Below are 20423 nucleotides of genomic sequence, written 5' to 3' on the forward strand. Positions count from 1 at the left end.
GTGAACAGGTTGGACTTACCTATTTCTTTTAATGTTTATCTTACTTTTCTGAAAAAAAATACTAGGGGGCATATTATCAAGCACGGCGTTAAAATTATTACCGTTTTAGCGGCAGAAAACTGCCGCTAAAGCGGCGATAATGGACTTGATAATATGCCGTAGAGAACTCCAATAGAAACCCATGTTGACACCAGAACATGAGCTTCTATTGGAATTCTCAAGGGCATATTATCAAGCCCATTATCGCCGCTTTAGCGGCAGTTTTCTGCTGCTAAAACGGCGAATAATTCTTGAGCCAGCTTTATTTATTTTTGTTCCATGATATAGGCACACCTAGCCTAAGGCATTGGAGCGCTTTACATGAGCACTAGTTACGTAACACAAGGATTGACTCATGTTTTATGTTTTTTTACACATTGAGATATTAAGTGCTTTTATTACCAGAATCACAGGATGTTGAGCCGATGCCGAGACTAGGCTGGTAACTCAGTTTTAAATACGGCAGCTGTGGCCTTAATGCCACACCCTCGCCCAGGGCTTGGGCATTGATGGCAGATGCCTTGGTAGGGAGAGACGAGAGTGGGAGCTCTGTTGGGGTGGACTGTAATCTATATATATATATTTTTTTGTTGTTGCAGTTTTTATATTCCTCGAATTCAACTCAGAGGTATTGGAGTGGTTTGGAGTGGTTTGCATGAACACCAGTTACATTACACAAGGACACATTAATTAATTGTTGGTAGGCACGGCAAGATTAGGTGATTTGCCAAAAATCACAGGATGTTAAGCTAAAGCCAAGACTCAAACCTGGTGCCCTAGGTCCAAAGTTGGCAGCTCTGGGCGTTACGCCACATCCGTTCAATGAGCGGTTGCTTAAGAGTTGGGTTCTACCGCTCCTTGCGAAAGTGGGAAAGGGCTAGAGCCTGGCAGATCTGGAAGGAGTTCTCTGTCATTGGAGCCCATCACATGTACCTTCCATTGCGAGTCTAGAGCACTTTCTACCTCTTTCACTTTAAAAGGATTTGTAAGGTCTCTACGTGCTTTCCAGAGAGAATAGTTCTGTGCCACAAACCTGTAAGCACGCCCTAGTATTTATCAGTTTTATTTCAACATTTTGTGTCTCAAACAGAACTTGCTGCAACAGTTTTGCAGCGTTGCTAGCAGTTCATGTTATTATTACCCAAGTCAATGGTCCTTGTTTTATGGACCACAGAAGTATGAAAGGCTGAGTCGCCCCTGCAAAGATTCAAACCCGAGACCTTATGGTTAAGAACACAGTGAACTAAAACAAGCATTGGCAAAGCCTAAATGTCTTGCTTTAATGTTGTTTTGCGTTTTTTATAAACAGAACTTATCCGAGGGGAATTAGAGCACTTTGTAGCAGATTGTTTTAGCTGCAGGAAGAGCGACCCAGTCCTGGATTCCCATGTACCAAAAGAGGAAACACGTGCTATTAAGCCATATCTCCTGCTAACACAAGTACTGTGCCAACACATCTAAACATGAATTCCCAAATGCATGCACAAAAGCTGTTCATCCCTTGGTTTTAGTTCTCTTTCTATAAAAAATAAAAACAACCTTCAATGTTCTGATGTGAATACCCTTGCACTATTGCTCTCCTGATTCACCATGCTGCCTTGCCTCCAGGATGTTAGGCTGAATAGCTGTGTGCTCTTTTATAATAAAGGTTTTAAAAAATTTTAAAAATAAAAAAAACAAAAGCTGTTCATCACATTAAAGCCCATGTTTTTGCCAATGCTGGGAAAAGTAGCTAAAAAATAACTGCTTTCTGTATTGAGTCTATCAGGAGATAAAGTATTGAATGCTACAAAGCCTGATGAGTGTTCTTTTCAAATGAAAAATAGTCCCTCCTGCATTGCAATGGAATCACTTACTAGGAGGGGTTTGGTGTGAGACTGTAATATAGCCCTAGCAGAGCAAAAGCCCAGTCTATGTGTATTTTAAAGATTGGTTACTATACTTCTAGTAGACAAGTGCATTGAAAACCTTGGCCTAAAATAAACCCTTAATCCATTGCCTGATTAACCCCTTCCATGCTGATGACGGCCGGGAGCCGTCATAGCACACAGTGCTCGTGAGCTGATGACAGCTCCCGGCCGTCATGACCGCACCCGCAATCGGAATGTGCCGCACAGGCGCAGAATCGCAACCGCGCCCAAGGGGTTAAATAAAAAAAAAAAAAGCCTGCATTCTATGTAATTCAAGAGGTATGAAATGAGAGATTGAGAACTTCCAAAGCAGACATAAATAGAACCAGAGTTGAATTTCCACTGGGACTCCTATGGCTATCAGATAAGCTCAATTTTGCCTCTTAATGTTCTATTTACTGACTCCTTTTTTTTTTCTATGCCTACGTCAACTCATCTGCCTGGTGTGTTAACATCAATCCCTCCAGAAGGCCTTGCATCCACTGCCCTTCTCATGATGAGAGCTACTTAGGAAGAACCTCTCCTGCAGGGAAAGCACCATCATGATCTAATCTAAAAGGTTTTCCATGTTCTGGCGTAAGGCAGTTCTTGTTTTATGGCAGATTAAAAGGGAAGGGGGGCAGTTGTGTGAATTACATTTACCTTTTGGGTATGAAGAGTGTCCGCCAAGTGTGAACAAATTTACAAACCAGCTTACAACCGCCTCACGATTGTTTTGAGCCATTTTGGAAAACACTGCATTCAGTTGCTTCATTCTGTCATGAAAGAAAAGCCAAAAACACTATTTCACAAAAGATGAACTAAAGAGCAACTTGTAGTTTATCATCATAGTTCTTAGTTTCCCACCAACCAGGCTAAAGTGGGTGAGGAGGTTGGTGAGGAAATAGAACAAAGACGTTATGGCTAAACTCAATCTTCAGAAATATTTTGTGGAGGAGAACCTACAGAAGCAAGGTAAACATTTCTTAAGAGACCCTTTAATTTAAATATAAGTGACATATAAAGTGGTTTAAGGCAAATCTTTGAGGTGAAGGGCGAAGGGTGCATTATATATGCAAACCAGTTAAAAGTGTGATGTCAAGACCAAGTTAGCATCTTCAATGGGACAACTCATAAGACACAAAACCCCACAATGGCAGCGGCGACAAATGCCCCCTATAGCAAAGAAAGGTCATATAATTGACCTGGGTTGTTTGAAGCGACACTATTGTAACCCTAAATTAAAATGACCCGATGCAGTACGATTTGATTTGACACAAAATAACGTAACAGAACATTCTCTCCTTGAACTTTCCTACATGCTACATTTAGCTTTGTTTAAAATTGTAATTATTGTTTAAACCTAATGTTCCTATTTTTTTAAACTTTTTTAAACCCATACATTTAAGTATATACACAGACACATACACACATATCGGAAAATCTGTCTCTCTTTCTTGATAGATAGGTAGATAGATAGATAGATAGATAGATAGATAGATAGATAGATAGATAGATAGATAGATAGATAGATAGATAGATGAATAGATAGATAGACAGATAGATAGAAAGATAGATAGATAGATAGATAGATAGATAGATAGATAGATAGATAGATAGATAGATAGATAGATAGATAGATAGATAGATAGATAGATAGATAGATAGATAGATAGATAGATAGATAGATAGATAGATAGATAGATAGATAGATAGATAGATAGATAGATAGATAGATAGATAGATAGATAGATAGATAGATAGATAGATAGATAGATAGATAGATGGATGGATGGATGGATAGATAGATAGATAGATAGATAGATAGATAGATAGATAGATAGATAGATAGATAGATAGATAGATAGATAGATAGATAGATAGATAGATGGATAGATGGATAGATAGATAGATAGATAGATAGATAGATAGATAGATAGATAGATAGATAGATAGATAGATAGATAGATAGATAGATAGATAGATAGATGGATAGATGGATAGATGGATAGATAGATAGACAGATAGACAGATAGACAGATAGACAGATAGACAGATAGAAAGATAGATAGATAAATCGTGTTAATAACATTCGAATTGTTTCGCAAATGTGACTGGCTGGGTTAAGGAATTTATATGTTTTGACAACCATCTCGAAATACGCAATTTCTTTAAAAAAATGAATTTCATGCTGTGGAAAAAAGAATCCTCATCCATGAGGTGGAATCATTAGATAAGAAGATGTATGGTCTATAGCAAACAAGCAACTCCCTAATCTCACTACCATGCCCAACCTGGCACATTAGAGCAAAATGTATGTAAATGTCTACTATAAGGTCTTAGTGATTTAAAAATATTTTATTCTCGTACTATGCACTTTAGTAAGAGCAACATGATATTGACTGACTCTTTTATGAAATAGTCCCCAACCCTAGTCAATATGGCTGATATAATGGACCCATCTAGATTTAGTTATAGGGTCTCCTGGAGGTTTTGTTCAATATCATTTTGTCTTAAGGGGGGGGGGGGTACTTAATAAGCGTTCTATTTAACAGGGTTAATAAATGTGAACTGGTGTATAGTATTTCTTGTATTTGAACTACCTTTGGTGGCAAGGCTTTGTAATCAATTGGGTAATGTGTTTTACAGCTGTGCAGTTTTATTTATATACTTTATCGTATTTTATGATGTTGTGTACTTTTATAGTTCTCTGAACCTAAATAAAGTTATTGAAGTGAATTGACTCATTAGAGTTGTCGCACCTCAGGTGAGTGTTGGGCAGGAGCTCTAGGTGTGGAAAATGCCCCCCCCCCAAATAAAACAAAAGGCTTTGCAACAATAAAGTTATTGTTTTAATGAAAATCAAAATCTTGGGGCTACCAGAACTGTGAACAACAAAAAAGGCACAATTTTGTGTAGGAATTCAAGCAAATATAAATCCATAAAAAAATGGGGAAAACTTGCTGTTCACAACCAAACGCTATGCCTAGCAGTGTTTAGATACCCGTATTGGTGTCTGTAGTAGTAGATTGCAGGTTACAGGATCCAAGGGTGTCCTCCATGACCCACAATCTACCACAACATTCACCATTGGATCACTACGACCAGTACAAGAATAAGGAACAACCTGGACTATCCAGGACAATTAGATTGTTCTACTAACTTTATGCCACTACTACAGGATACTCGAATAATTTAAGTTCCGCTCAGGAGACTATTTCCAACTAGAAGATTAGAGCCAGACATTAGTGTTAAGACCAGCATGACGTCTGAGTTCATTCCCAGCACAATTTTACCAAGAACCAACTACCTTGAAGAAGCCCCAGGCCTGCAAAACATGTGTTGGTCAGTTCCTTTTTTTGGCTCTTTTGATCTATTTTGTCCATAGATCCATACCATAGGAGATGCTCGTTTAATAAATCTCTGAACTAAAATAACACAATATCTGCCTACCTTTCAAGATTGAGCATCAAGAGATTAAGCCCTAATATTCTACAACTATACATTCTCCACCCTTTTATAATCAAAATAGTTAACTGAAGTAACTATAAATTGTACCCTCACCATGTGCTGTTTACTATCTCATACATGGCATCGCTCATGACATGTTCAATGACATCAGTGATAACTTCGATGCTACTTCTGAAATGACTCCCTTAATGACAACACTGTGCATGTACCTGACTTTTTCACCTTTAATGTTACTTTAATCTTTAGTCTTTTCAGTTAATTTCTCAGGTTTGAAAAAATGTAAAGTAAGATATTATGATCATATATATCTATTATGTCACTTTAGCCTTTTGTTTGTTAGTGTGTGTGTGTGTGTGTATATATATATATACATTTTTCTCATTCTCTCTCTCGCCCTCTCTCTCTCTCTCTCTCTCTCTCTCTCTCTCTCTCTCTCTCTCTATATATATATATATATATATATATATATATATATATATATATATATATATATATACACACACACATACCTATATATATATATGTATATATATATATAAAATATATATATATATATTTTATTATTCACCTAAACTCAGGAACTACTGAGAGTTCTACGCTTCAATTTTTTGCATATATATAAATAAATGGAAAAGTACGAGGAATGTGAAGGAAAAAGAAGAGATGGAGAGAGCAAGAGAGTGAGAGTACATAGAGACAGCCAGCAGGGTAGGGCTAGAAATTCAATGTGAGAACTACAAACAGTGAGAAAAGAGTGAGAAAGAGAGAAAGTGAGGAAGAAGCAAAGTGAGAGAAACAGGCAAACAGGTGAGGGACAGTTAAAAGATTAAGTGGAAGTTGAAAAGAGAGATCTTGAAGAGGTCACATGGTGAGACAGAGAGAGACAAATAGCGCAAAAAAGAGAGAGAGAAAGAGAGGGGGATATTGCGAGTGACAGTGGGAGGGGACTCATAAGGAGCAGGTTATGAATATATGCCAGAAGTGACATGAACCTTTCTACATAGATTGCAGAGAGGGACATATCTCTGCAGCGACGTGGTCAACATAGTGGGTGACTCTCTTGTACTGCTGTACACATTTTTGTTGTTCTAATATTATGTTACTTTGCCATTCGCCAGTGCTGAATAGGTATATATTGCTTTATAAATAGCAATATGTATTCTTATAGACCCTGTTTGGGGGATCTGGAGGGGTGGCTTGCAGGCAGGGAAGGGATGTCAAGGGTCCACAGAATACTTACATCTCCAGAAGAGACTCACAGTCCAATGGAATGAAGATTTCCAGTGAGGTTGAACGGAAGAAGGACACAAAATATTTGATCTCATATTCGAAAAGGAATGTCCACTCTGTTACTTCGTAGGTGAGTACTTGACTTTTAATAATCAGCAGGTAGTTTGTTAAGAAATATTCTCCAACCTCCGAGTTTATTGTCATCGCATGTGAGCGCTGTGGTAAAAGAAAAAAACACACACTTAGATGGGTGCCCCTTATTCCTTACCCGATAAGCCCTTCATCCTGGGATGGGGAGTTACAGGCTGGATCGTGGCGACAAATAATGCGAAAATACCACACCCCGATATTCCACACTGGAAATGTCACCAGCCAAAAGCAGGCAAAATGGGTCAGTGTGTAAGGATCACAAATTGGGAATAACAGCAGGAATAGGGTCCGGAAACATTGAAATTCATAGTAATTCCTCGTTTTTCCAGGTGCCCTCACACTCGAATGCTGCTCCATTGAGTTAGCAATACACATGGTATAGTTTATTTAGGAAGGGGAAGTACCAATGCGGTGTCCCCCATTATCTTGGAATGAGAGCCTCGAGTCAGTGTAAGGTTAATTTGCATTCACCACAAATGCTTAGTAGGTTCCGGAGTAGTGTGCCACTCGCCAAAAAAAGCGCATCAACACCTTGTCAAGGGTAGTAAGCGCTACATAAATGCAATTACAATACAATACAATCTTACTCCTGCAGTACAATACTTCTGAAAGGGCACAGAGTGTCAATAAGAGCAGAAACAAGCAATGCCTGACCTTGCCGGGGGTTCACATCCTCAATAAAAGAGCATGTTTTGAATGTTTGTGTCACTGCTTCAAACGTTACTATTGGAACCCTCTCTGATGCTTTCAATTTCAAGGTTTTTGGTTTATGGAAATTTAAGGTACTGGAACCACTACCTACTTCAACCACTCTTGGGTTTTTAACACCCAAAGCATGTGAAATGATGGTCAGCCGTGAACCGTGCAAGTAAGAGGGGTGGGGACAGGTGGGGGGATTTCGACAGACAATGAGAGAAAATTAATAATTTAATTAATTTTGCCTTGTGGTCGTCTGTCGAATCCCCTTCCCAACAAGGGTCCAAAGCCCCGCCGCTCTTACTTGCATGAGTCGCGGCTGATGCCGGTAAACCATTTATTTCAATACAGTTCTCGAGTCAAACACAAAAGGAGAACCTCAACAGATATCATTCATGCCAAATACAATGGGATCTAAAACACGATTGTGCCTCTGTTAGGCAGCCTTTACTTCGAGTGATAAGTATAGAATCTGTTCAACTTACATTAGTAGACACTGTAGCTGTGAAAGTCTGCATGCAGGATTTAACCTCAGTCACACTGAGAGTTTCAAAGTAATCAAAGATCTGCTTCGTTTCGGTGATGCTGGTCAGCGCTGTTGAGTAGACCATCACATCGCTGACCTGGCTCACTGTCAGACTGGTCAACACGTCACCTTCGAACTGAGAAGAAACACAAGGTGAGACCCACAGGGTATAACGACAAACTCCTGACACAGACACATCATTTCAAATGTTTTGCTATGGTACTCAAAGGCAATTTAATTAAGCACACAATTTGAGATTCAGACCATCTTCTATAACAGGTTTGGCTGTTATTCTGCAGATAAAAGTTTTTACATTGTGCCTAAAGGACAGATAATCTTATAATGTTTGCGTCATTGGGACAAAATTCCATACATGAGGGGCCACCACAGACAAAAGCTCTTCCTCCTGTGCAGCATCTGATCCTCTTTGGTCCAACCATCTCTCGTAAACGGATGAACCTCACGTTTTTGTCGCGATGTACCGTGTAAGAGAATTTTTCAGAAAGTGAGCGACTGGTTGAATGTTTGCTCTTTCCAACATGCATATCGATTGCAATTCTGTTCTCTCTGCTTCTGTGACTCTATGAAGGCAGTGTGTTGCTAAACTGATGTGGCTATTCAGTTTGGGCAACTCCACAGTTAAATAAATGTGTCTTAATCCTTTCTAGATGGAATGGCGTCTAACACCACTTGAGTTCTCTGAGTGCGTATTATAAGACAGAAGCATCATTTTAGTATCCGAAGGTTACAGAAATTGTTCTCCACAGCAGTGGCGGCTCCTCCACTTGGTGGAGGAGTGTCGCCCCACTGCTTTCAAGCAGTACGAGAAGAGGAAACATAACATGATAATAACTTTCAGCTATTATCATGTTATGTTTCCTCTGCGGGCAGGGCTGCTCTGCTCCCGGAACAAGACAGGGGCGGAGTGGTTTGCCCACTCAAGTGCCCAATTACTGTTTAGTCAGCCCTCTCACACCGCCCAAAGAAGTCATGTGCACTTTTTTGTTCACCATGCAGGCTGCATTACAGCCCCCCCTAAAGTTCCTGGTTGAGTGCTTGACCAGTCACAATGCTGCACTGGCTTAGGGGAAGGAGCCTGGCTGCCTGCTTCCGGTTCCTGGAAGCGGACTCAGGAGGGCAGGAGCACAGAGGATACGGGACCCGGCTTGAGGTTTTTTTTGTTTGTTTTTTATTTCTAAACCCCACTTGACCCCCCACACACAACACCCCCTGTAACTTCCACGACGGCCCCGGCACCCACTTCCCACCCATGAGCCATGCCGGCCGCTCCTGCTCCACAGGGCTTGCTCCCATGGTCAAAGGTTTATATGACATTCTTCCCACCTACTACAAAGATTTTTCTCTCCCTTGGGTTTGACTTAACTTGGTTTATACATGCCACTCATTTGTAGGAGGGGAGAGAAGAAGGTAAGGCTATTTGTCTCTGACATTAGTTGAATTCTGAATACAACGGGCGCCATCAGGAACCTTGGAGAATTGTTTCATCAGTGGGACTGTGTATATATTTAACATCTCCTACAAGTATACATTTGCTCTAATTCACAGAACCTGTTTGCCTAAGTTGGTTGTAAGCGCACCCCTGGAATATGTGTCCCAGTGCCGAAGAACGCCTGACCAAGCCACTTGCAGGCCTCTTGGATGTCGTCAGATCTCAAGAATATGGGCCCAGCCTTGTTAGTGAAAGACACCCTTTTTATTTGGGGATGGGCCTGAGACAGCCCGCCCAGTCTTACTCGCACCCCTTTTTCTGGCTGAAGGCCTCAAATGCTCAGTCGAATGCCCACCAAGGTGGGCAGAACTTCTGTTGCAACGCAAAAGCTTTGGTTAAATATACAGCATTTCATGGGCGCAGTGTTTCTATGGAAGACAGCCTTACCATGCAGTGCCTTTACCACACATCATTTTCCACTCATTAACGTTACAACTCAATGCCTTTACCACGCATTGCCTTTAAAACCCAATGCCTTTGCCTCACATCATTTACCATGCATTGCCTTTACAAAGCAATGCCTTTACCACTCATACCTTTACCATGCATATACCGTTAACAATCATGCCTTTGCCATGCATCATTTACCATGCATATACTTTTACCATGCATGCGCTTACAATGCAAAATAACAAAATAAGTGTGTATAAGGCATTTATATGTGTACGTATGTACGTGTGAATAGGGTGGTAAGGGTGTTTTAAGGGTTTAGGGGTGGTTAGGAGTATAAGATGGTAAAAGTGCTTTTAAGGTTAGGGGTGTGTAGAGCCATAAAGTGGTATGGGCATTTTAGGGTTTAGGGGTGAGTGGGGTATTGGGTGGTAAGGGTATTTATAGGGTTTAGGGTTCGGTAGGAGCACAGGGCTGTAAGGGTGTTTTTAGGGTTTAGGGGTTGGTTGGGGTTTGGGTGGTAAGGGTGTTTTAGGGTTTAGGGGTGGGTAAGGGTTAAGCAGAACATAGGGGTATAGGGTGGTAAGAATATTTTTGGGTTATGGAATGGGTGGAGGGCTAGGGTGGTAAGGGCATTTATAGGATTTGGGGGTGGGTAGGGGTATTGGGTGGTAAAGGTGCTTTGGGGTTTAGAAGTGGGTAAGGATATAGAGTGAAAGGGTTAAAAACGGGAATAAAAATAATTTTTAAAAATGAGTGGGGTTGAGGGGTCTTGCCCAATAAAGAAAACAATATACATTTAAATTTAAAATAATTTTCAAAAAGAGGGGGTTACATTTACTAGTATATACATACATGTATGTTTCCCTTTCCTAATCATATACTTACCTTGCATTATAAAGGTATGCGTGGTAAAGTCATATGCATGGCAAAGGCATGTGCGGTAAATGCATTGCATGGTATATGATGCATAGTAAAGGCATTTGTGGTAAAGGCATGCATTGTATTGTCGCACATCCTGCTTCTACAGATAGGACCCAGAAGTATTCTGGACTATCAGAGGAGGGTAGAACATGCACTTTTTGGCTTGAGTATAAAAGGACAACAGCAAAGTTGGTGAATTGCAATTATACATTGGAATATAAATTATAAAATTGATTTTGATATAAGCAGGCTAAAACAGACCATCTCTATTCTAATTTCCAGGATAGCGTTGTGTCACTAACATCTGATAAACTCCCGCAATCTAAGTTCATAGAAGGATTACATATCTGATGGTGTCTGAAATAAAGGGAAATTAGCTTGATCTGATAAAACTCCCTGGGAACTCCTCAATGAAATCAGACATAAGACACACACAGCAAGTGGCAAGATGTGCCAGAACATATAATCACATCCCAGTGCAGCTAACCTGCAGGTAAAATCACGTAATTTGTGAAGTGTCATCGGTGAGACAAACATGTAAGTAAAAGCACACACATACCACATTGAATTCTGGGTTGAACTCCATCAACTGTGAGTATGTTGCTTCGCGGGAGAAACTGCCGAGGTATTTGCGTATCCATTCGGAGGAAGTCTTATTAGCAGAGCAACTGACACCTAAGAGCGAAAAAGTAAAAAGAGGCCATTATTATCTGTGTATTGACAATCCATGTTACTGCAGCGGAGAACAAGTAACTTCTGATACATCTTGAAACAGAATGCAAGGAGCTTGGCTGTTAGATGTTTGTCTGGTACCTAAGGTCCCCATCCTCGCAGATATTTACTGAACAGATCCACATAGTGATTCATGTACTTATTTATTTATGTGTGCACTTATATTTGTACTTACTGTAAGAATTTCTTTTTTCACACAATGTATTGTTTGTTTACAAATATAATTCATTTGAGCGCAAGTGGTGCAGGCCTGAAGCATCACTGATTAGTCTTGGATACTTTCAGAAAACTACAGCTACAAATTCCCAATAAGGACACCTGAAGAAGGTCGGGAGCATCAAAAGGCAGAAAAGAAGACTTGCACAGTCAATGAAAATAAATACCATGCATGGATGAAACCTTTCCCTGCTGTTGATAGAGGAACATTTTCTGAATGTTTCCCATGCAAAATGAGAACTTCTTGCTGGACATTAATTGGTTGTCAAAATACCACTGAGAATGCGTGCCAGAATTCCCTGGTAATACCTAGGCCTGGGTGGAGCTCACGGAGTTCCTCGGAGTTCCACAAGCAGCGCAGTGTGGAGCAAACTGCTGTTTGCGCTGCTCTTCCTGAAATTTGCACTGCTCTTCCTGCCATTCGCGCTGCTCTTCGTGCCGCTCGGGTAGAAATTCTACCCGACTGGCAGCTCGTGTTCACCAACCTACCTCTGGCGAGCAGAAAAAACTCTGCTGCGCTACCCGCAGCTGAGTTTTTTGCTTTCTGTGAGTTCCGCGGACTGCAGAAAACTGCAAACCCAGCGAAGGAAGCGTAGTTTACTGCTCAGGCCTAATAATACTGTGATGTTGAGGGACTGAACTACCCGATGCGAGACTGCCCCTAGCCTGTTATTGTGGCTAGGTGGCATCCAGCAGCAACTCTAGCTGTGCAAAAACAAAAGCATCCATACTATTACTGCTAGGCTGCAGTACTTAGTAAGGTGGCAAACACTGTTTGCTCCAGATCCGCGTCTGCCTAAAAATGGCAAAAAAGTCAAACAGCCGGCAGTCATTTTACAGTGGTTCCTTGACCACATCATCCATTGAGCAGCTCTCTAAGGAGCTAAGTGGAGTGTCATAAGGACCACCATCGTCTCCTTATGCAGTATAGAGCAAAAAATGGATTAGGCGAACAGCGACATCACAATTAGGTGGGATCGGCTATGCTAGGCGCAAAGGGGGACAGAAGGCTGGAATGCAATTGTGTGGGTAGTGGAACTGAGGCTTCAGAGAAATACATTTGGAGAAATGTTATGAAAAAGAGGAGCAGATGGTGTTTCTCTCAAGCTATCAGTTTGTGCAGGGATTTGGGTAAATGCACGTGCAATGCTACTCTTAGATGTTGCATGGGCAATGCTCCATTAATATCTGGGTGCCCATGACTTTGGCTTGGGGCCTGTATGTTGAGCTAAAGTTGAATATTACAGCAAGAGAGTTAGCCACATCGCAATTTGTATGGTGAACACCACGGGAACCATTTTAAACACCGAGGGGCATATTTACAAGCCCCTATCGCCACAGGAACGTCACTTTTTTGACCTTCCCGAGGCGATAGGGGCTTCACCTGTTTTACAAGGCAGCGTTAAGCCACTTAAAGTGGCTTAACGCTGCCTTGTAAATAAGGCTCCCTTTCACGCTATGCATAGCATGAAAGGGGTGGGCAGTGGGTGTTGCAGTGGGCGTTCCACCGCAACACCCATTGATTTTGACACTGCCCCCAATTTACAAGGGCAGCGTACATAGGAGGCAGCGCCAAAATTATGGCCACGGAATACCTGGTCTTAAGTTGGCGAAACGAGGAATATATAGAAGTGACAAAATGGCATTTAAAGATTGTTTATGTACAGGAAGGGGGACCTTCCTGTACATAAACAATCTTTAATAAAAAAATATGACATTTTGTGACTTCCATGTGTGCTACTTTAAGCAGCACACATAGAAGTGACAAAATGGCATTTAAAGGTTGTTTATGTACAGGAAGGGGGACCTTCCTGTACATAAACAATCTTTCCCCTGCACGCAGACACCCTTGCAGTAAGGTGCACGGGTGCCTACGTTGGCGCTACACTGCTAAGTGTAGGGCCAGCGCAGGGGGAAACTCAAGGCTGCACCATATTCTTGTAAATATGGCGCAGCCTTGCGTTTCTGAAGTGGCGGAGTGAGGCGTTAAGCCATGACAGCTAACGCCTCACTCCGCCACTTCAGTTGTAAATATCCCCCATAATGTTTTAGCCAGGGAATCCCAATTGGTCTTTTCAGATATTTAGGAATCTATTCCCATTATCTCAAAGTTAATGAAGTTATAAAGTGGCCTAAGGCGGTTTCTCAACATGAGGGCCAAATTCAAAGCTTTTCCATGGAACCTCTGTCCTTGCCTCCCTTTCCAAGGACTTTGTAAGGGACCTTTTGCCAAGGGACTGTTATCATTATTCTACTTGTGGAACAGCAGAACATTTTGTGACCTTCAATATATTACGTCCCGTGTTTTCTCCTATTACATTCTGACATGCTATTCATGCAGTATATATAGATAGGAGTGGCTAATTACATTGCTTTACGTACAGAGAAACCTAGGAAGAAACTCGTCAGCGCATGATAAATCGCTGGTTTTTGATTGGGCCAGGCCAAAGTTTCCATTACACTACGTAATCTTGCGTATTTTTGGAAAGTTCATTATGCTTGTTATGTGAAATTCCCGGATTTACACCAATACCCCCATATACAACATTTTAGAGAAGCCGATGTGAACAATGCAGACTGGCAGAACGAAGAATATTGTTCACAGAAGTTTTGTTTGCCCATAAATTGTGAAATTTGTCCTTGAAGACAAATACAAGGATGCAATTTGTACATCCATCATTAGAAGATGCTAGGGGCACACTGATCATGCAGTTGGAAAGAGCGTTGTCTTCATTTTCTGACTTTATGCTTGGTGGCTGAGTTGGGGGGAGTGAGTTTTACGTGCAGTACGTTAGTAGTAGGAGGATCAGCCAAAGAGAATGATTATATAAAAGTTATTAACATAGATGAGGCACATTTCTAGCTGAAGGTTTGCCTCACTTCTGGTGGGTTATGTCCTTTGAGAATTTGGAGGCTTACTAATGTGTGTGGAAGCGATTACATGCAAGCAGTGTTGTTGGTTTTTTTACTAATCATTTGTCCAAGGTGGTCATGACCCTCTGTCCGACACCATCTTATGACTCTCTCAAAAGTGATAATCTTGAAAACAATTCAAATGTTTATTCCTTCTGTATTCTTCAGGGCGTCCAAAGTAGACCGTTGGATCTCTCATGGAAGAAAATGACATTTAGTCTAAGTAAAATTCTGTAATTTATCTATTTATTTTATTGTATTCGATTTAACCCTGATAGACTATTTTCTCAACACCTAGTAAGGTCTATGTTAGTGTAGGTCATTCTGTTACAATGGGTCCCTTAGCAAAAGAAAACACATTCAGGATTGTTGTAGATGCCTTAGTTTTAGCCCTGGAGACACGCCTGCCCATAGTCACTAAAGGCGTGAAAGGTTGATGACACTCAGAATCTGATGGTCTTGGACAGAAAAGACACCTGGGTAAATGGTTTCAGAAAGGTTAATCTAAACAAGGCGACCACGGCACCATTTCCACTAGCATCAGGTCCAATGTAATGATATTTGGGATGGCAACACCTGCATTTGGTCCAATAGGAGCAATGCTTCATTTCTCGCACCCTAAATTAGGTGGGGGAACAGAGAGGAGGGCCGATGTTTCATTGCTCCTGGATCTTAGCCTTTTACCTTTGTGGAGCAGACCGATTATCGTAGTTTCGGCATCTTCCTAGCAGCCATTTTGAATTGTGTTAGATATTTACCTTGAGCCCCACCAGTCTGACCCAGGTACTTCTGTATGAAATCAAACACATCATTAATGTTCTCTTCATTAATTTCGGAGTACTTCATGTTGATCGCGGCAATCCTGGAAGGGAGAAAACGCAAGCTCAGACAGGGATTGATCAAGTGCACATAAAATTATGAATCCTTGTTAAAGGGCTCATTCAGAGGCATAGGGCCAGGCAAGTAAGCTAATAAACAAATACAGCTCGAGATTCCCCAACAATGCACAACTAAAGGCATCACTCCAGCACACACATGGCTACTAAGAGGACATGTGGGCTAGGAGTTTTAAGTCATGCCTTTAGGGCATAATCGTCCTACTTACAGGACCTTCAGACTTGAACAATGCATGTATTGTCCTTGGGTACCATTTACACATGCTTAAATTGTGATGAACCTTCCAATACAGGTTGTCTTGGACAGATACATCCTGTGCGCCAGGCGCCTTATTGACTCATCCTAGACAAGACCTTGCCACTTTTCTGGGCAGAGTTTTAAACTAATGACCCAGAGAGATGTGTCATACCCAATATGAACCTTCACATACCCATTCGCTCTCTCATCATCCCCAATGTACATCCTACGGTAGCTTACTTTCTAGATATGAAAATAGGCTGGGCTACTGAAAACTGTCAAATCCAGAGGGTGAAACATTAAATAAGGCAATATCTGAAGATTACTCACAGTGCTTCATATTTTTCGCAGGATATCGAGAGAGGGATTTGGTCCAGAATGGTGCTATTGATGGTCTCGATTACCAGTTCAAACCTATTGAACCACTTGGTGAATTTGGTCACTTCCATGTCCACATAGGTGGTCTGAATCTCGTCGGTGGTCGTTATGAACATTGTGTATTTCACTTCATAGGAAATTGTTATGTTCACCTGAATGGATACAAACACATGAGCTTTCCATCAGCAATTCGAAAACACATTCAGTCAAAAAGTACACTGTGGGAGTGTGAAGGGCTGGTGATAGGGTGGGGAGAATGTGTTCTCCAGTTTTGCTTTGAGTTTGCTAAGATGATACTTGCTTTTCTTCAATGTGCCTCTTCCCATGACTCATTTTACTCAGGTCGATGACCGTATTACCCACACATCTGTCCCCATGAAGGACAGAGTTGTTCAACTGATAGAAGACCTGCTCCCCCACGAGGGCCATATCCTATTCAATCTCATCACCCTTCTATTATCTAATTGGATGCTCTATTTTGATACTGATAAGAGACCTTAACTGTTTAGGTGCCCAATTCATTACACTCACAAATCATGTTGTACCCATATGTCGAACACAGGCTTTGCAAAATATTCACCTAAGGAAATTGTGTGTGTGCTCGAAGGACATTTGTGAATGCGGAAATTCTCCAAAGTGTGTCCTAATTTCCACATTTGAAAATATAGGGCTAGAGGAGAGTTAGGGGGCATTCCTGTGAGGCCTTAACCGTCATACAGGGTGAATACCACAAACTCAGCCATGGGTATCCACCCTAAATAGCAAAGGGTGGGGGATGTACATAGACGATCCATCTGTCCTAATCTGCAGACCAACAATCGTTGACTATCCCTAGACAGTTTTTGACCTCCTGTAGAGATTTTAGGCCTGTTTATTTTCCCTCACTACAGTGCAGCTATAGTGTGTCTCCTCTCTGAGCGAGGTTTGCTATAGGTTGTACAAGCACGAGCCAATCTTGTAAAGTTGGCCTAATGTGGAAAGTGAAGCATAAACCTTGATCAGATTCTTCTGACCCACATTCTTTATTCAGCCAGAGAGCTGTGTGAATTTGACCTTGGAGTACAGAGTAACTAACAGTGGTATATGGATGTTTTGGACTGTGTCGATGGGGCGAATAAAGCTGCAAAGTAGGTACACATAGATGTGAGGTCGGGCACAATGCAACCTGGTCATCATCTGTCACCAGCTTTCATATCAGAGATGTTAGTTTCAGGGAATTATTCTAAGCTAAATGTAACTTTCCAAGTGTAACATTCTTAATCCCAGCCTGAACCGGTCTCCTGAGTTTCTGCTTGCTCATTATTCCTGGCTCCCTTGAAAAGAAACATAAAATAACTCAGAAGATTTTATTATTTTTCCATAGATTTGCATGGGCGCCTTGGAGATCCATCTTGAAGAAGGCTACACTCAGTTCTTTCTTAAAATTATTTGTTTCTAACTTCTCCATTATAATTGCTGATCTTTTAGTTATACTATTTATATCAAGCTTTGTCTAGAATCTAAGTTCTTTGTCCCTTGCACTCTTGATGATTCCTGGTTTTCCTAGCGCATCTAGCAGATAGAAGCCTTGAGGTCTAAGTGGAGAACGACAAAAATCCTTCCACTTCCAGCTTAATACTCGGAGTGCTTTCCACGCAGAGTTAAAATTGCACTAAGGTTCTAGCCACTCTTTCACCTATTCTGTTTTAGTTACTTCCTCATAGTACATGTGCAGTACATCTGCCCATTAGGTCATGCCAGAATGCACAGACACACACACATACTGCTGCCAGTGGATATGGTAATACAAAGTATTAAAGAATTGGTCATTGTGCTATGGAGACTCAAGTTGACACACAGACGTTGTGTTCCTTCTCAGACTTATTCATCACATTTAAACTGCCAAACACATCCACACACCATTGCCTAATCACTCTTCCTTGTGTCTCGTCTCTCAACTGGCTCCCATTCGAAGCCAGGATCCAGAGGAAAATAGCCTTTATGATGCACAAAGTCCTCCACCAGATGAACACAGGTACCTTGCACAATCCCTCATGATCTCAGGAGGCAGCCACTCCCTGCGGATTACAGGTCACTCCAAGATTTCCCCCACTCCAAAAAATAAATAACCCTACGCCTGACTTTTGCCGGATCTGCCTCGAGGATATGGAACTCTCTCCCGGTGGAGATTCAATCTATCAAATCAACCCTCACTTTTCATGAAATTGGCTAAAAGAATTCTACTAAACAGATTCCTAATGTAAGAATCTGGACTAGGGAGCTAGAGCAGGGCCCAACAACTGTAGTCCTCTCGAGACACAATTATCACTGGTGTTGTTCATTAAGCTACCAGGTGAGGGGGCAATTGAAAGTGAACATTATGTTTCTGTTGTTTTCAATGTGATGGTTATTTTATGGTTATCTGACGAGTAACGGTTGTGATACCCATAGGTCATGTTTGCACTCTCAAAATAAAAAAAATAAAAAAATAAAGTAGACGTGGTGGAATACAGAAGCATGAAGTACCGATTTGGTGGTGATCGGGGATACAAAGTAGTCACGCAATTGTTTAGGAATGTGTATCATATATATGACAGCAATTAGATGTATGGAAGTCTCTCTGTGTTCTATAGTAGAACAGAGGCAGTGAAAGAGGCAGTGTAATGATTATGAGTAAGTAACGTCCACCAGCAAGGCTTTGTGGTGGGAAAATTAGACATCCGTGGCACTAGTTACATACTTTCTTGACCACTAATATTGAACTTAGGTGGGCAAAAAGGTATTTGGAATTGCCTATTATGTTGGCATATACTCCTAAGGAGAGCACGCACACTGAAATATCCATCAGTATGACAGGCAGGGTTAGGCTTGTGGTTATGACAAGGGGAGGCTTGGTTGGTGTTCTTTCAGAAGGCAAGGCAGTACACACCCACCAAGTCTAAACTCAGTGTGTATTCAGAAAACTTTCCAATGGTTTCCACACTCAATGCATGCACTTCGGTAAGTGCCACCAGAGACTGGTGTAGTTATTTAAACTGGATGTGAAGTCCTGGTTTCATGAAAGTGCACGTGAAAGGATTACACATAGCCATTCTGTGATACTTGGGGGTGCTTGGACAGGGAGTATAGGTACACAGTGGTACACAGGCATATAAAAAAACTGTACAGTGAAGTAGGTTTGCAGGGTTGAAATGACATCTAAAATAGGTGCATAATCATTAAAACAATGTAAAGATGAAATGTAGTGGTGTATGTGCATGTAGAACCTATGCAATGATGTATGGGCATGTACAGTAAGTGTAAAGCAAGCATAATGTTGTGTATACACATTTAAAGGTGTTTTCCGAAGACGTACACCCATTCAGGAAAACATGATAGTGTATAAGTGTTTGAAACAGGGACAACTTTGTGACTATGCATGAAAATCACATACACAGTAATGCACATGTAAAGTAAGTGAAAAGGAAGGACAATTTACAAAACACAAAATAAGGTTTCTGTGACATCAGGCTAGAGCATCAATTACCACATCTTTGCCACAAGAAGTCCAGACTGCACCATTGAGAGGATCCTTAGCAGTCAGGAGTAGTGGGTACACACAATCAGACGAGTGACACATAAGGCTGAGAGAGCCATCAGAAAGAAATATGGTGGTTAGTATCCTACCAGAACAACAACAAAGAGACACAAACCAAAGTCCCACAGACAAACCTCTAGTTAAAGACAAAGGATCTGCTTTCACCAAAAGTCAACTGTCTGACCATACTCAGGTGCCAACACTCCAAAATACAGTAGTACCAAAAAAAAGCCATCCTTGTAAACAAAGATTACCTCACGTGAGACACAAAAACATCTAGAAAGAGTCCCAAGTTAATGTGAAAAAGACAAAAAGGAACATAGGCCACACCAAGTGTTGTCCCCACCTTGGCCCTTTGCAGCATCAATGCAGGAGTTTGTTTTTTATTAAGGCCAAACTGAGATTGATTTCTGGCTTTATCCCTCTACTGAAGTCATGCATAGCTTTGGAATTGACTAGCTTAGAGCCTTTTGCATCATTGTTTGTGTCTAGCATTGAGTAGAACCGCAAAAACCTTGCAGATAAGATACAAATATATAAGACGGCAGAATTTCTTCATCTGCCGTCTCATTCCAACATGACGTGAAGTTGAAAGAAAATACTGGCCCTATATAAGTTGATTTTTTGAGGAACTTTTTCGGTATGCTTGTAAGATATTTAGAGAAGGAG

The 20423-nt window shown here is 41.1% G+C and overlaps 1 protein-coding gene across 2 annotated transcripts in view; it reads right to left on the reverse strand.

Moving 5' to 3' along the window:
* LOC147684692 (uncharacterized) overlaps positions 1-20423 on the reverse strand; it is a 197845-nt gene that overhangs the window by 103026 nt on the left and 74396 nt on the right. For both annotated transcript variants that reach the window (XM_086940528.1, XM_086940527.1), the window contains 6 exons: positions 16151-16350; positions 15445-15548; positions 11385-11500; positions 7961-8137; positions 6640-6845; positions 2592-2704 (listed from right to left, as the gene is read on the reverse strand). In XM_086940528.1, the coding sequence (XP_086796654.1) occupies positions 2592-2704; positions 6640-6845; positions 7961-8137; positions 11385-11500; positions 15445-15548; positions 16151-16350 (916 nt within the window). The remainder of the gene's footprint in view (positions 1-2591; positions 2705-6639; positions 6846-7960; positions 8138-11384; positions 11501-15444; positions 15549-16150; positions 16351-20423) is intronic.

Source organism: Lissotriton vulgaris, chromosome 10 (genome assembly GCF_964263255.1).
Source record: "Lissotriton vulgaris chromosome 10, aLisVul1.2, whole genome shotgun sequence".
Classification (NCBI taxonomy): domain Eukaryota; kingdom Metazoa; phylum Chordata; class Amphibia; order Caudata; family Salamandridae; genus Lissotriton; species Lissotriton vulgaris.